Source organism: Centruroides vittatus, unplaced genomic scaffold, assembly GCF_030686945.1.
Source record: "Centruroides vittatus isolate TY-2023 unplaced genomic scaffold, ASM3068694v2 contig_918, whole genome shotgun sequence".
Lineage (NCBI taxonomy): Eukaryota > Metazoa > Arthropoda > Arachnida > Scorpiones > Buthidae > Centruroides > Centruroides vittatus.
Genome location: NW_027122605.1, coordinates 1,681,102 through 1,699,535, shown reverse-complemented (window position 1 = coordinate 1,699,535; position 18,434 = coordinate 1,681,102). Strand labels below are relative to the sequence as shown.

At 29.4% G+C, this 18,434-nt stretch overlaps 2 protein-coding genes across 2 annotated transcripts in view; both read right to left on the bottom strand.

Moving 5' to 3' along the window:
* LOC136984439 (heat shock protein 60A-like) overlaps positions 1-18,434 on the bottom strand; it is a 181,905-nt gene that overhangs the window by 107,521 nt on the left and 55,950 nt on the right. The window lies entirely within an intron of this gene.
* Positions 1-18,434, bottom strand: part of LOC136984414 (S1 RNA-binding domain-containing protein 1-like) — a 38,429-nt gene that overhangs the window by 19,612 nt on the left and 383 nt on the right. The window contains exons 2-9 of the mRNA XM_067281382.1: positions 15,543-15,629; positions 15,245-15,462; positions 10,644-10,761; positions 10,415-10,559; positions 10,243-10,339; positions 7,878-8,034; positions 4,189-4,397; positions 3,964-4,121 (exon numbers count right to left, since the gene is read on the bottom strand). Coding sequence (XP_067137483.1) covers positions 3,964-4,121; positions 4,189-4,397; positions 7,878-8,034; positions 10,243-10,339; positions 10,415-10,559; positions 10,644-10,761; positions 15,245-15,462; positions 15,543-15,629 — 1,189 coding nt within the window. The remainder of the gene's footprint in view (positions 1-3,963; positions 4,122-4,188; positions 4,398-7,877; positions 8,035-10,242; positions 10,340-10,414; positions 10,560-10,643; positions 10,762-15,244; positions 15,463-15,542; positions 15,630-18,434) is intronic.

Here is an 18,434-nt window from a genome sequence, read left to right as displayed (position 1 = left end):
CATAATTTATTTTGGGAATAAACTCTAAAGAAAGCTATGCTTTCTAAAAGAAAAGACTGAAATTCAAGAAAGAAGAATAAGCCAACTTGACTAAAATTTTGTATACTCACAGATGAAATATAGTATCTTTGCAGGAGTATTCTGCAAAGATATAATAGCTCAATGGCCATAAAAACACCTTCTATGTCAAGAAAAGCAACAAGTTTGATCTCTATTATCCTTTCACAGGCTTCTTTTATTTAGAAAATTAAACTATGTAAAGTAATCTTGCAAGACTTGCTCAGTTGATAAACAACAAGAATTGGAGAGAAAATTTTCTCAAACTCCTTCAGACATTTATCAATAATTTTTTTCTCAATGTTTAAACCTAAACTTCAGATTTATTTTAAAAAACAAAATCATAGTTCAGCATAAGATTTCCTTCTGGATTTAGAAAAAGTCACTTTCCTTTAAATCTCTTTTAAATTGAAAGGTAACCAAAAGCAAGACAAACATAGACATTGACTATGTTTGTCTTGCTTTTGGTTACCTTTCTATTTAAAAGAGATTTAAAGGAAAGTGACCTTTTGGATGGCTTAGGATAAGAATTAAGGCATCTGCATCAAACTGCAAGTGAACTGGAAAAATGCATTAGGCTCTAATTTATACAGATGAAATCAGTCAGTTGATTTTAGTAATAGAAAATTAAAAATACAAATGTATACAATCCAAATGGTGTCTTCTGTTGTCCTTTTCACTCAGGAACTCATCTAAAACAAACTAAAGCTCAATCTATTATTTGAGACTATGGAGTCAGTAGATTATGTAAAAAAAAGTCTACTAGTGATTGGATAATATTGTGAAGACAAGTATATTACATCTAAAAATTCAGAACATTAAAGTGTTCAGTACATAAAAAAAAAAGTAGAAAAAATAGACAATCCAAATGATATCTTCTGTTGTTCTTTTTTCATACCAGGCGTTAAAGGACAACTGGTATTATGTTTATGCTTTAGTATGCCATTACTCATCTAAAGCATACTGGTATAGTTTACTTTAGAGCAGTGATTCCCAAACTTTTTCGATCCACACCCCCTTTCTTCCATAAAGTTATACCCAATGATCCCTAACCCATTTTCTCTTGTGTGAGAAAGGATTGGAAATATTCTTAGGCAAACTTTTCTATGAATCTCACACTTTGTGCCCTTACCATACATTGTTCTCAACATCTGGAAACCATTAAATGCAATGTTTCCTCTTATCCATTTAACAGAGGAAAGGGAATGACTGTCAGTGACCCCAACTTTTGCCTTTGGTCAACATTCAGTACCCTGCCTCCAGCACCCCTAGATTTACTCACCGCCCACAGAGGGGCGGGTAGCGCCCACTTTGAGAACCACTGCTTTAGAGAGTTCCTGATGTAAAAAAGAACAACAGAATATGCTGTTTGGATTATCTATATTTTTAGTTGAAATGAATGTTAGTGTCCTGGAGTTTCAAATGTACACATACTAGTTTAGTACCAAAAATTATAGCCATATCCATATCTATGAACTCCTATTGGATCCAAGGAAAGCCTTGAGAAAACCCAGGAATCACTAGATTAACTATATTTGGGAAAAGCTTCAAGCAAGCAATGGAGTGTTTCCAAAATTGAGAGAAAATGTTTTCCTTTATACAAAATCAAAGAATTTAAGAACTCAATTTAAAGCATGAATCCTTGGTTAAAATTTTTATCAGTCTAGAACTACTTGGATGTATCAGAGAACCTAAACAAAAATCTTCTGTAAATACTGATTAGCTTTTCTCAGAGTTTTTTTTACATTTTAAAATTTACATAGTCCCTGACTTATTTAAAGTTAATCTAGTGATTTCCTGGTTTTCTCAAGGTTTTCCTGGATCCAATGGGAGTTCTTAGATATGGATATGGCAATAATTTCTGATACTAAACTAGTATATTGTTAGACTTGGCGCTTATTGGAAAGATTGGTAAAAAGGCAGTTGGACTAGAGTAACCGGTTATGTAACAAAAGAACAAAGAGTGCACAAAGATTACACACAGTCTTGACTCACAGAAGGTCAGTGCTGGAAAGGGGAGAGTGAAATGAGGTCACCCTCCCAGAGGGGTCAACAACACCACCAACCTTCTATTACGTCAGAAGAACATCTACAAAACATCGCGATCGTTGATTCCAACATATATTACATTTGAAACTCCAAGACACTAACATTCATTATAACTAAAAATATAGACAATCCAAACAGCATCTTAAGTAACCTAAGTTATGTAAATTTTTTGTTACAATCATACATAAACTTTCTGTGTAATTTTATGATAAGGCAATCAGTTTTAATATAACATGATCAATTTAGATCAGAAAATTAAATAATACATTTTCTTTAACAATAACATAAACAATATTTTTTTTTCCTTATCTGCCACTCTGGCTATTTCACCATTGTCTCCAGATAAAATCTCAATAAAATTTCTTCTAAAGTCAATTGGGACAAAAGAAAGAAATATTCTCTAAGTAAAAAATCTACAGAAAAAAGCAAATTAGTGGGTATAGAATCACCAATACAGATATAAAAAAAGGCTAATATCATGTGATGCCTTGAGAGAATCATTCTCTACATCTAGTCTTTCTAAGATACTGCAAACTGAATTCTTAAACCTTGTCAAGACAAAGAGATACTAACATAGAACTAACATAGCATGAAAAAGTACTAACAAAGATTAATATCTGTAAGAAAACTAAAACAATTACATATAATATAGAGTGATGATTTAGCAACAGATAAAGCATAATTATTTAGAAGGGTTATACAAAATTACACAAATATCAGTGAAAAGAATGATGAAACTGAATGAATGTAAATTCAACAATTATAGCATATATTCTGAAGAATAAGCAAGAGCTAGCATAGCAGACTTTAAATGATGGTACTATAATTCTTGAAAAAAATTTGTTTATGAATATATTAATAAAACTAGATATAAATCTAAAGTGTAAATTTTAAGCACACTTTTAACTTGAAGACACCTGAAACTTTGATTCATTTATAAGAGAAAAAATGAAAACATAATTCAATACTTGTTCAATGATAAATTTTGGTCTTTTCTTAATAAAGTCTGCTTAAACGGTTATTATTTTTTAAAACTAACAACTTATTTTAATTATTAAAATGTTCACTGAAATATTTTATTATTAGTTTTAAAATTTTATTAAGATTTACTTCTATCTCAAAACCGAACAGTGCTAATATTCCTTCTCTATCTTTTTTCACTAACGTTTTCGAACCTCTGGTTCTTCTTCAGGTGAACCGACAAATTATTCGATGGCAAGAATCTTTCAAAAAACGAAAAGATCACTGGATGTGAAGGTAAAGGAGCATAAAGTGGACATCGCGCATAACAGATATACAACAGCACTAGCGCAATACGCTACAGACCCGGAGATAGAGCCCTTTTTTAATGAGGCAAAAATAATACAAACGACGCAACGGCTGCACCATTTAAGATGGATGGAAGCGATATGGATACATAAAATGGCAAAGGAAGAGAAATGTATTAATGATAAAAAAGAATTATTGTTATCGGTGGCCTGGCAAATGCTGGTCTATGATACGGGATAATGTAAGGCTATACTTCCATCAACTGTGCGCAGAATGACAAAGACGGCGCATGTTTACGTAGAACTTTCGGAATTTCAATTTTTTTTTTTTGAAAGATTCTTGCCATCGAATAATTTGTCGGTTCACCTGAAGAAGAACCAGAGGTTCGAAAACGTTAGTGAAAAAAGATAGAGAAGGAATATTAGCACTGTTCGGTTTTGAGATAGAAGTAAGTCTAATTTACAGTGTGTCTGGAAGTTTTTTTTTTATTAAGATTTTAAAAAATTGTGAATTCAATTAGCATAAGCAATATCCCAGTGATAATTTTAAACAAAGCAAAGTGTTATAACTTTTTAAAATTTATCCTACCTTTAGATGATACAACAGCCAATTTGCATCCGTGCCGAAAACCAGGATCAATACCCATCACCACTTTACCTTTTACTGGCTGAGTTAGTAAAAGATGTTTTAAATTTGTACAAAACACTAGAATTGATTCCTTTTCTGCTTTCTTTGTAAGATCAGATCTGTATTTAAATTAAAATTTTTAAATTTTATTTACAAAGAACAACACAGTAATAAAAAAGAAATTACCTTGTCTGTCTGCAGATGTATGCTTCTATTAAACGTTTATAAGAATCATCTATACAATTGCTAATCATTTGAAATGTTTCATTATCTCTTGTAGTTTTAAATAAAAACTTTCTTTTGATCATTTTTATAATTTCATTTTTAGCATATGAGTTAACAGAAACTTTGACACTCAATATTTTAAGATGCTCTCCTCTATTCAGAGCTAAGACCTGTAGTAAATATATTAAACATTTATTTAGTCAGTTGTTAATAATTCTCAATTATAATTTTTATATAATTGTTTTCATTAATATATTTTTTCATTAAAAAAACATTAAGAAAAACTTTTTAAAATTAATTATGTTTTTAGAACTAATTGAAAAAATTACAATGTTATAAAAAAGTCACACATTTTTCATTTTCAAATAGAGAATTACTGACAAAATTATTTTCATAATTTTATAAACTATCTGTTATTATTGTAGTGGTATAGTTAGTTTATATTAAAAATTATTCAAATTGTATTTTAGAAACTTAGTATATATATATATGTTAAACTCCTAAATAAATTTTTCTCATGAAAATTATATTCAAATATTTACTACATACTGTAGAGATGTAAAAAGTAAAAAAAGAATCCAAGACACTGAATTTAATGAATTGCAATATAATGAATATTTCTTGTATATATCATAATATATTTCTCTAATCAATCAATCAATAAATGTTCTTTATTACTTATGATTCTTTTACATTTCTGTTAAAAAGATGAAAAATATTTATCAGACAAATAAAACTCCATTAGTTATTTATTCATTAAAGATTATTATCATATATTTATTTATTTATATACAGGTACTCCTCACTTTACGATCGAGTTCCTTTCCGACGACTACGTCGTTAAGCGAATGATCGATAAGCGAGGGACTTACGCTGGGAATATAGGATCATTGTAAAATTATACAAATTATGCAACAAACTTCAAATTTATTCATAAAAAGACTATTATAGTACACTATTTGCCTATTATAGTACTATAAGACTATTATAATACGTGCAAGCCTATTATAGTATGCTTAGTGTGCATGTCACCATTCACCACTGACCGACACTCAAGCTGAGAAAGGGGATTCCCCAAATTGCAGGTCGAAACTCGATTGGTCACAAGTGCGAGTGGTCGTTAAGCAGATAGGTCATAAAGTGAGGAGTACCTGTACATGTTTATACATACTATAATGCTATATCATCATCCTGTTATATGAATTTGCTTTTATATAAATATTTATTCATTCACATAAATATGGATAATTCAAAAGATTTTTTTTTAATGTAAAAAATGAGAGTATTTTTTTAAATAATAAATTTATCGATCTGTAATATTAAAATTATATTTATTAAAATGAATGGTAATATTCTTCTCATATAATAAAATTCATATAAAAATCAAACTTAAAAGTATTTTTATTTAAAGAATATGTTTATTATATATACAGTAGAGCATCAATTATCTGAATGTCAATCAACCGAAACGTCAATTAACCAAAAGTTTTCCAGTCAGCAAATTTAAATTTCCACTAGTGCTGTGGCACAGCAATTTTTGGCTATCTCTTGGGCTACTCCATTATTATTTTTGTTGGCATGTGTGTTTTAGCTGGCAGCATGGTGTGACCATGAGAGGGTACTTAAGGACATGTCAGGATTTGAATGAATTTCAACATGGCATAGGTTAATATATTTTTTCGTACATAATTGGTTATCTGAAAAATCTATTTTCTGAACAACCCCAGTCCCCAATTGATTCAAATAATCGATGCTCTACTGTATACGAGTCTTTTTTTCTGTTTGAAAATGATATAAGTCCACTTTCAACAATTTATTTTAGGTATACTATGTTAGATGAATTAAGGAATCATTTATAACACTGATTTATACACCAATAAGTGGTACTGTTTCTCAGTTGAGTGAATTTGTAAATTACATCTTGTTTTCTTCTCTCCCAATATTGAACAATAACTGGGGTACAATTTAAGTTTTGATCAAGAAATTTTTGATGTTATATAAAAGTTCTAGACATAATACAACAGTTAAATATGATGACAATGAGTTTTGATTGAAGTGTTTGTTGCCTTCTACGTATATATTCCTGTCCATCTTAAATATTTCAAGAAACTTATTCGGAAGCAAAATAAATAATAAAATATGAGCAAACATTACTAATATTTCCTATCTCTAAAATGATAATATATATTATGTCAATTAGTTTTTTCTTAAACTTTTTATGACAAAAATAATTATCATAATTATTTATTAATACCTTACATATTTACATTAAATGAATAAATATTGGCATTTAAAATATATTATTATTATTAATTTCAAGTTTTAAAACTACATTTCAAAATATTCTACTTTAATTCAAATTCAAAATTAATTTAATATAAATCAATTTTTAGTTAACAAAAACCATTATTTTACTTAGACAAAGCTTATAAAAGTGATCATGTAATAAAATTGCATATGTCCAAAACTTAAAAACATAAAAAAGGCATATTAGCTTTTAACAATATTTTTAAATATCTTAAAATACAAACCCTTAAATATCTCAAGACAAGAAAAGATGGACTTATATTACTTTAAAAAAACCATTCATATATTATGTTATAATGGCTCGAATTATATTAAATAATATTATATGATGTTTTTACAATATATAATTTAATTTATATAACAATAACAGTTTAAATAAAATTTTATCTATTGATATAATAATAATAATAATAATAATAATAATTTTTTATAATAATTTATTTTTGAATACAAATAATATCCAATTAAATTCAAAAACAGAGTAAACGAAGCATAGAAAGAAAAAACTAATTCTACAATAATTCTAAGATGTTTAGTACTAATGTAATTTGTGTAAATAGAAAATAAATAAAATTGATGTAAGGAACAATAATTTTAAATAAGAATTAACTATTGCAATTTATTTAAAATTATTTTTATCATCTAACATAAGAAGAGATAAAATGATATTTAGCTAATATTTTCATTATCTAGTTTTTTTTTAATTAACCACAACTTGATGAAACAAAAATGTTTGATAATTATTTACGCACAAATTATATTCTATCATATAAAATTTTGTTATTAAGAGTTATGTTAGTCAAAAAATAATTATAATAGACTTTATCAACCTTTAAAATCAAAATATTTTAAAGTCACAATGGAAAAATAAAAATATATTATTTTTATTCTTTCATGTTATCATATTTAATTTAATTAAAAGAAGTTTGTTCTTGCAATTTCTACCAAATGCTAAAGATGGGTTTGGTATTAACACTCAGAAATATTATTTGTTATTCACTACATATATAATGTAATCAATGTCATTTAATAACATTACATATATAGTGCATTGTTATTATATAACAATTAACTTACTGGAAATTTTCATTAATGTACAAATAATTATTGTTAAAGTATTTGTTCCAAGTTGATCAATCTTAACAGTTTGTATGTAAATCAAAAATAATTTTTTTGTGACTGACAAATTAAAAATGAGAACTTATCTTATTTTCCCTTACTACATTTGATTTGTATATTTATATAACATGAACCTCATATATCCACTCCCCTTTTAATAATCCTTTGTTATCTTTAAAGACTTACACTAATTTATAAATTGTAGAAATTAATATTATACAAACTTGATGAGGTTTAATATTTTTGGCTGAACAAGTAAAATCAAAATAAATTTCAAATTTATAATTTTTTGTTTCTGTCCCTTCCACAAATGCTTTCTTATCATTTTTTTCAGCAGCTGCAGACTTTGTAGAATGTAAAGTAATAGTTGAAGGTTCACATCTATAAATAAAATATTCATCTATTAGAATATAGCATTAATTATTATTTTACAGTAAAATGAAGCTAAACACAAATTCATTAGCACATACACAAGTTTTTAAAAGAGATTATTTTCTGATATATCTTCCTATCTTAAATAAATTACAAAAACTGAGAAATCAGCTCTTGTAATTTATTTATATATTTTTGCTTGTTTCTACGATATTAAAAATAAAACTGAAATAACTCTTAAATTTTAAATATATATTACACAAAATAGTATTAAATTAAGTAATTAAAGTACAGTCTGACCAACTCAGGAATACAATCCCCTTAGGTGTTGGACTACTTTACTAATCATTTGCATAATGCATTTGGGTGAGGTATAGAATGAGTCAGTGAGCATCTAGTTGGAATACATTAGGGGTAAAGGGGTTAACTTGTTTCATGGTATTAGTGAGTATTTAAAAATTGAGCAAATACCCAATGCCTTGTTGGTTAAACACCCCTACAATAAGTTTGAAGGCAGGGTTACTCACCACTCTCACGCTTCTGTCAGGATGATGTAAGAGAATGGAGACATAAGGGGGGTAGAGGTGGCAGACACAGAGACATATACAAAGATTCTAAAATAGTTGCATTTATTTTGATTGAAAATGTCTTACAATTTGTACAGCTGATCACTCAAAGTGGTTCTGGAGTCCAGATGTTCAAAAACTTGATTCATAAATATCATATGCATTCAGCCATACATTAAGCTGATCATATGCTTATGTCATTGTTTCATTATCATCATTTGCTCACTGCCCATATTTGTACTGTACATATCACTTCTCTTCATCTGTTCACACCATTTTCACTAATGTCATATTTTTTAACACTGTCTCTCTGTAATTATGTATGTATGTATACCTGTTCATTCATGTAACACTATACTTAACCTGATTATGCTCTGGCAGTATCCAGAAATAAATAAAGTAAATAAGTAAGTTAATGTTTACTTGTAAACTCCCTAGAGTGCTAGCCCATAACTACAGAAGGAGATGTTTTTCCACTTGAGAATCAGGTTATCTGTGACTGACCCCACTTGATGTTTAAAGTGTTTTTCCTCCTTTGTGCATTTAAACTCAAAATTTCTTGTTTACAAATTTTGACTTCTTCATCAGCTTTCTTGGTTTATTTTCCCACAATGGCACTGTCTCTCCTACTTTGACTTTGACACAAACAAATTATCTCTTACAACTCTGTTTTTCACAGAGAAAGAGCATGGAAATACAAACAAGTGAGGGGGTTTTAGACCTCACATTATACACTATACACTATTTTGGGAAAAAGTCATATATTAAAATAAAATTAATTCATGTATTCCCATCTTTCTTAAAAATAAAAGTTATCAAATAATTACAGAAATAAGTTTTAAAACAAAACATTTCCATATTAGCTAGGCAAAAGAAGAAGCAACAAATGTCACCTGGCAAAATTCTTAGAGCCAGCTAAACTTAAGCACTGTATTACTGATATAAAGGATAACAAAACTTAATTTCCAAGAGCTGTTATTTTTTATAGACATTATAACAATAATTTTTAGATAAAATTGGAAAGTTCTATGTTCAGTCTAACTTGATGCTAGTTACTGAATTAAATGGTGATTATCAAATGATATGTCCATGAAAATAGAGCAATTAAAATGTGTTCTTAAAGATACTAAATTTTTACAAGGTTTTTGTCTCTTCACAATATATACACTTTGGTATTTACTGCATGTTTTTGAAACATATAGCTTATATTGGAAAAGAAGATAAGTTAAAGGATGCCTATGTTAGGAGAGAAGCAGTTCTAAACATAAGTTGTAACATTTTTTTCAATGTTTTTCTTTTTCTGCATTAACGGAACAAAAACTTGCTATAGTGGAAAATTTTGAACAGTACAGTCACATTTTATCTTAGGTTTTATAGGATAGGTTTTAGTAGAGAGGTTTTACTATAAATTTTACTATAAAAGCAATGGAAATAAGAACTGAAACAAAGTTTTATCTTTGTTATAAGTGTTAATTATATTTATTATATTATTATTAAACATAAATTACCTTGGCCATGTTAAATTCATTTTTAATTTTATAAATTTTCAGTTTGGATTTTAGTTTATTTCTAAATCACCAAAAAGAAAAACATGACTGCATAATCCTACAGATATGATTTATAAAGTAAAAGTTTTTAAATAAATACATACATTTTGTTAATAGTATCTAAAACATCTCTATCCTTGGCAATTATATCAGCAATAATATGCTGCCATCCAGTTTTTATTTCTTCTTTGTTTGTCAAACCTTTTTAATAACATTTATAAATTAAAATTAATTAATTATTTTTGATACCTGATAAGTAATTTAAACAGGAATTACCTTTAATATCTGGATTCATAATATTTGGAATAAACATTGAACAACTGCCATCACCATTTAATATTTTTACTGCAGATTCCTCCAGTCCAAGTTTCCTAGCTCGCTCTGCAAGTGTTTTCTTTCCACCAGTTTTGAAAGGAGCACACTATTAAAAATTTATTTACTATTAAATTATCAATTTTCAAATATTTTAGATGTATTAAAAAAATTACATATTAAAATGACTTACAATTAATTCAATTTCTGAAAGTGACTTTGCATTTAATAGTGAAATAGCAATTGAAGGAGTAAGTTTATCTTCTTTGGCAAGTGAATGTAAGGCTAATTTTGATTTCTTCTGAACAAGTCTAGTAAATACATAAATAATAATATATAGTAAATGTAAATTTTACACAAATAATTTTATATATTTAGATTGTTATAAATTACACAATAACTATAATTGTTGAAATACTAAATATAAATGGTGTTATGACACCCCACACCATTGTTCCAATTATAAGCAATGAACTAGTAAAAAACAAAAACCGTAATGTTTCCAGCAATAAAAACTATTTAATAATAACGTTTTCGACTGTTTTAAACAGCCATCATCAGTTAAAACGAACTTAAACAAAAAAGAATGCAGAAAAAATAGAACACAAGCAATACAAATATTTAAAATTCAAAAATAATTCCAAAGTAAAAATGCCGTCGTATATTAGAAACTAACAAAACTGCGCATGCGCTAAATATCGTAGTAAGAATAAAAATAAAAACAAATAACAAAAATACTTCCGCAAAAATATTTCTATTACAAGAAAGAAACGTTATGCATTTCGGTTAAAACGACTTCCATGCCGTGGATAAAGCATCTGCATCCCTATGGTTAATGCAACCCGTGTTAACGTGGGCTTTGTAAATTTCCAGCTTTTCTAGATGTTTCAGCATTTGTTTGTTGGTCGTGGCCCTAATAATAGACGCTTTGTCCCAATGAACGTCGACATCTTGATGCTTAGCGAAAGCTGCTAGCACAGTAGAATCTAAGCTCTTATTGATGGAGTATCTATGCTCCTTAAGCCTCTGCTTTAAATGCACTTTATGGCTACGCTGGCCAAGATATATAGAAGAATTGTTATCAAGCTATACAAAGCAAAGGGAAAGTTTGAATTCCTTTCGCAATGCCGCTTAAATAATGTTTTCCCGAATTCCATTTATCGGATACGTCTCCCTGTAGGGTGTGAGTCTTTATTACCAAAACTGAAACATCTTTGCCTTAACAAAGCCATCAGGTATTCTAGAAGGCGTTATTATGCCTTATTACATGAGCTTATTCGCTTGGAAGATCACCTTTACGAGCAAGACCCGTTGCTTCTGAAGGATGTCAACAGCAGAATGATCAGCTTAACGTACTCCTTCGAAAGAAACTTAAAACGTAACTATGTCAAAAAACTTAAATGGTTACTACGTGGGCAGAACGTCAAACCTCGTTTGATAAATAATACATTTGTAACAGCTTGGGATAACATCACTCCTCCAAAGTGTCTTTTTGAAGCTCTAAAATATGGCCCTCTCTATGCTCCTACTACTGTACCAAGGCCTGAGGATATTGTTCCAAATATTGAATTAATTATCAAGGATATGAATACTACTGGGCAAGATTACATCAGATGGAAAGCAAGGTTTAGCTCCGCAAATGAAAGAAAGTCTAACTTAGAAGCAAGACGTTTCCACAGCTGCATTGAAATGTCAAGACAATGGCTACAAATGAATGATATAGTACTTATTAAAGCAGATAAATCTAAAGGTGTTGTCCTTACAAAACGTGACTCGTATAACCATAAATTACATGAATACATCAGAACCACCGAATGTCAACATGCTCCCAACAAATATATGGAATCGCTGCAGCAAAGAGTCAAGAAATTCTCTTTAACCCCGTTGGCTCGTATTTTACGTATGCATAATTCAGTTTTACAGGCTCCAAAAACGCCTAGAATTTTCGCTTTTGGTAAAACGCACAAGCCTGGTTACCAAATACGCCCTGTAATAGAGAAGTGCGGATCCCCTACATTTGCCATTGAGAAGCAGCTTGTCAAGTTTATCCGGCCAAAGATTCAAGAATACCCCTATGCTATACAAAACGCAGTGCAACTGGTGGAAAAACTCAACAACATTACACTCAAGGATAAGGAATATATGACAGTGATGGATTTTAAGTCCTTGTTTCCGTCTATAAGACTGCCGCCGTGTTTTTGTGAACTGAGAGACTTTCTTTTTGCTAATATAGATAATGCAACGAAATACCATTCCAGCATTTTGGAGCTTGCAAATTTAATATGTTACACATCGTTTTTCGAATTTGAAGATGAAACATATTTGCAAGAAAGAGGGGTACCTATGGGGAGCCCTATGTCCTCTATTTTATGTGAGCTTGTTTTACGTCGCTTGGAAAACAAAGTCATACCCTTCTTTCAACACCAAATCATTTTATATGCAAGATATGTTGATGATGTTTTCATCCTTTGGAAAAATAATAGTAGCGCTCTGCAGTTCCTTCAAGAAATCAACAAAAACCCGTATGGTTTGACTTTAGCGCTGGACCAAGAAAGTGCTTCTAATGTAAATTTCCTTGATCTTTCAATCACATGCAAGGAGGGTCAAATATGGACGGACGTTTATAGAAAACCCAGCTATCAGCCCATTATTATACCAAAAAATTCTTTCGATCCTATGAATTTTAAGTATGCAGCTTTTCACGCCTGGATCAAACGTGCTCACACACATTGCACCAGTGTTATTGACACCTACAAGGAGTTAGATTACATCCGCACTACAGCATTACAACACGGATATCGGAGTAAGGAGATTGATGGGCTTATCGACAAATTTCGGAAGGCAAAAAATCGGCAGCTTCCTCCTATGAATCAAGGAAGAAAAGTGATTCTCAATTATTTTCCATTCTTGCACACGATGATTAAGAAAGTAGCCAGAAATAACAACATGAAGGTGTTATATCGGCGTAATCCTACAGTATATCGATTATTAAGAAACGACAAGAAGAAAGAAAACCAGAGTTTTAAGACGGGGGTATATTCTATACCTTTAAAAGATCGCCGATTTAACACAGATCTGGTATACGTTGGTGCAACTATGAGACATTTAAAGCAGAGGCTTAAGGAGCATAGATACTCCATCAATAAGAGCTTAGATTCTACTGTGCTAGCAGCTTTCGCTAAGCATCAAGATGTCGACGTTCATTGGGACAAAGCATCTATTATCAGGGCCACGACCAACAAACAAATGCTGAAACATCTAGAAAAGCTGGAAATATACAAAGCCCACGTTAACACGGGTTGCATTAACCATAGGGATGCAGATGCTTTATCCACGGCATGGAAGTCGTTTTACCGAAATGCATAACGTTTCTTTTCTTGTAATAGAAATATTTTTGCGGAAGTATTTTTGTTATTTGTTTTTATTTTTATTCTTACTACGATATTTAGCGCATGCGCAGTTTTGTTAGTTTCTAATATACGACGGCATTTTTTACTTTGGAATTATTTTTGAATTTTAAATATTTGTATTGCTTGTGTTCTATTTTTTTCTGCATTCTTTTTTGTTTAAGTTCGTTGTAACTGATGATGGCTGTTTAAAACAGTCGAAAACGTTATTATTAAATAGTTTTTATTGCTGGAAACATTACGGTTTTTGTTTTTTAATAGTTTATTTTTCCAGTAGCTGGTTTAATTATAAGCAATGAAGCTTGCCTCTTTAGAGCAATATTCTTTGTTTTGTATGACACTCAAGTGATGGCCAAAGAAGTACATGCAGAAATAGTGGCTTATGTGATGAGTCACTGGGATGATTTTTCGATTATGTCACATGATAGTGATGGAAATAATTATAGCAGTTCTGCAACTTGAGTGAAGACCGTTTTTCTCATGGACAGTTCTATGTCGCATGTTCCAGAGTAAGCTCTGCAAGTAGTCTGGTCATCTTAGCCTCAAAAAACTGTACCACAAATGTGGTTTACAAAGAGGTACTGGGGTAACTGAAACTCTATTTTTCTGTAAGTATTTATAAATTTATTTATTTACGTAAATTTAGGAATTTTCTGATAATGTCATTTATGTTTAAAAAAAAATTAAACTCAGATTTTTCATATCTCAGAATCCCATAATATTTGAAACTTGAATTTAGGTGCATTAGCAGTCCATAGTTTTGAAACAAACAAAAATCAGTAATTTTACCAAATTAGCAAAAACTAATGATTGAGAATCTTAGTGAAGTACTGAATGAGGGCTATTTCTATCGAATTGCAAAATCCTCGGCGGACAAAGCCACGGGTAACAGCTAGTCTGATGATAGATTGCCAGACATGTTATACATTATCCTGTTCTCATTTTTCATGTAGTGATTAAAAAACAAAACTCTCATGCTCATAAAAAAAGGCAACATCTATATTCCGCTCTATCCAAACAACAATGAACAGATTTCACATTATCTGGATAAATCCCAAATTTTAAGTTATAGTTCTTGTATCATCCATTCACTTTTGGATAATATCAGTTTTAGCATCTTGTGATCAAATAAAGCATCCTTTATATGGATAAAAATTCAAAATGAATTAGACTGTTACTTACTTTAACCAAAAGACTTGCATAAAGCTAGCATTAGTCAATTAATTCTAATTTTATCTGATTCATGGGTTTTACACACACATTCAAATTTAGTTATGTAAGTTATATACAATATTACATTTTATTTAATAACAGAATAATTAAATATTTGCTTTTCCATAAAATAAAAAAAAATATAAAAAATAATATTGCATTTTATATATCTTACTTTACAGTTTCATAAGTTTCTTGAATTTCTCTTAGTTTTTCAACAGGTATATCGCCTGTTTGTTCTCGTCTATATCGAGCTATGAATGGAATAGTACATTCTTGATCCAAAAGTTTTATAACATTTCTTGCAATATTAGGACTCACCAAAACAGATTCTGAAATTAAGTTATCAACAGTCCAAGAGCATTTACTGTCACCAAGAGACGATCTCACTTTCTGAATTTACAATAAATAACAGTATTATTAGTAAAATAAACTCTTTTATGAATATTACATGTCTATTAAAGTGTACTTACCTTTGCTTCATCACTTGATTCTTCTATTATTATACAGTCATCATTATTATTATCATCATCATCATCATGCATCATCATCATCATCATCTATAGTAATTGTTAGATTATCATTATTTTCCTGCAATAATATTTTAAAGATTTCAAAAATTAATGTTTTATTCAATTTATTAATAGCATCTTCTAAAACAAAAATAAACTAATTTTAAACAATATTTTTAAAAATCTATATATATTATATTATTTGTTTTTAATTTATATTAAAACATATATCATTTAATTTCAATTACAGTCAAACCTGTTTTTATGCAGTCTTTTTCTGTGCGATTTTTTTATGCGAATTTTTAATTTGTGCCTTTTTTTTGTGCGATTTTTTATTTGTGCGGTATAGTTGGCGACTAGTCTCGTGTGATTCGTCATGTCTCACGTTGACTTATTATAGCTAAATAAACTTATTATAGCATAAATGAACTTATTATAGTAATATTATTGCATGAATATGTGAAAAATGAAATAATTTACTTTTTAAGTCAACAAAACACCATCTGGACAAAAATATGTAAAACAGACGATAGACCAGACGATGCAGTCAAGTGCTGACATCTGTTGTCAATAAATTCTATTTCGTACGGTTTTGAGTTATTTTCTATGTGAGACTTCTTTTATGCGGTCCCTATTGACCGCATAAAAAAAATTTTTGTAATTGTGTTGCGAAAACTATTTTTTATAGCCCCTCGTAAAGTTTCGTGCGATTTTTTTTATGCGTTTTTTTTAATGCGGTCCCTAGTGAAAAAATAGTGAATTTTACTTTCCCAGTTGTTGTATATAATATATGCGGCATATATGTATATAATGCGGTCCCTAGTGAAAAAATAGTGAATTTTACTTTCCCAGTTGTTGTATATAATAAAGGAAAAGTATGGTGACTAATCAAAAAATGACCCCCAAGATTTTAATTTTTGGACCAGGACCTTGAAACATCGAGAAATGCAAAAAAAAAAAAATTTGTGGCTTTTCTGTATGAATGGATGTTAGAATATGTGTGTTTGGGACAATTTTGTTTATCCACTCTGAAGCTTAACTCCTGTGTCTTTTGTTAAAAATTTCTGAAATTTTGTAGTGAGGTTTGTGTATTAGGTGATTGATACTATTAAATTTTGGTGGTTAAATGTCAAGGAGGTGGGAGATAGAGGGGGGTGGTCATTTGTCATATCTCAAGTGGGTTGGACTTTACTCATTATTTTCATTTGCAACTTTTTATAAAAGTATCTGTACCCTCAAAATTAAGACTTTACCATTTTATAATAATTAATAACATAAAAAGTTTTAAAAATAAAATCTCAACAGATGACACCACACACAATTTTAAAGTTTGACCGGGAAGTTACTCAACTCATTGCTGGAATTTTTGGTATTTTGTGAAAGATAGTGTTGATTTTGATCTATAGAAGAGCATACTTTTGTGTGATGAAAATATGGTAGCAGCTGTCATAGTTCTTATATACTCCACAGTTCAGAAAGCTTTATTGCACTGCTGATTCAAATATATGTCAAAAGATTCCTTTCATGTAAGTTGCAATTAAGGACAAGAGAATTCCAAGACAGAACTTTTATTACAAACAGAAAAATAATCTTACAGTCATGCAAAAACAATATATTGAATATATTTCTTATCATTTATCTGTTAATTTAGTTATTGGCAGAAATTTAAAATTAAATAATAATTTATTGATAGAAAAAATTATTATCTGATGATTCATGAATGTGATTAACAAAGTAGCCTAGAATATGAGTGGACTACAGTGTATGGATATCCTCCTCTCCTTTCATTCTTTGTTCTAGATTAGGGATTTAGGTAAACTTTTTCATATTTAAATATGAGATAATGAAAATGTAATGATTTATCTGTAGGAAATAATAGTAATCAAGTATTTTCTCATGAAAACCTTAAAAATAGGAAAAACTATTTTTGAAGTTTTTAGGTATAATAGTGTATGCAACTGAACATCAGAATGAGAAGCAAAATATGACATATATGGCAACATTACTTTAAGTATACAAATTACCACCAACTACAAATTAAAACAGATCCATTCTTTTACTGAAACATGTTTTAACTTTTTTCCTAGATATTTTAGAAATTTCATAACATATTTCATGGGTTTTTGCAACAAATTTGATGTTAATTATTAAATTTAAAATTATTATTACTGAGGTATTTTATTGTTGTTATTCTTAACATTATATTATCTAAATATATAAAATTACTTGTCCTGACTGACTGATTCATCACCGCCCAGAGCAAACCGCTGAACCTAGAGGTGAAATTTGGTACACAGTTAGGGTACGTCATGAAAACACACTCTAAGAAGGAATTTTTCAAAATTCCCGTGGGGGAGAGGGAAAGCATTAAGGCTTAACCTGAAAAACAGCTACTGTACTATTTTAGATGCAGATTTTTTGTTTTTAACTGCGTTTAGTCTTCATTGAGTACTCAGGCATATTAAATTGATAACATTTCAGACATTGTTATAAATATTTTTTATATAATTTCAATTTTTTAACCAAATGTTCGAACCGTTTTAAATTCGAATTTGTTATTGCATATTGGTTCAATTATAGAATGATTGTAAATGTTCCAGAAAATTGATCAAATTGAAAACAGTTTGATTCTCATCATTCTCAGCGGTAGATGTTATATAACAATTACTATTGTCGTTGAAATACTGAATATAAATGGGGATTGCTTGCAAAATCTGTGCGGGAAAAGTTGCGGGTAACAGCTAGTTAGAAATATAATGTTAAGAATAACATTAATAATTAGCTAGTAATTTTAACTAAGTTATGCTAATTAATTACAGTTAATTAGCATAACTAGTAATTTTTTAACTAGAC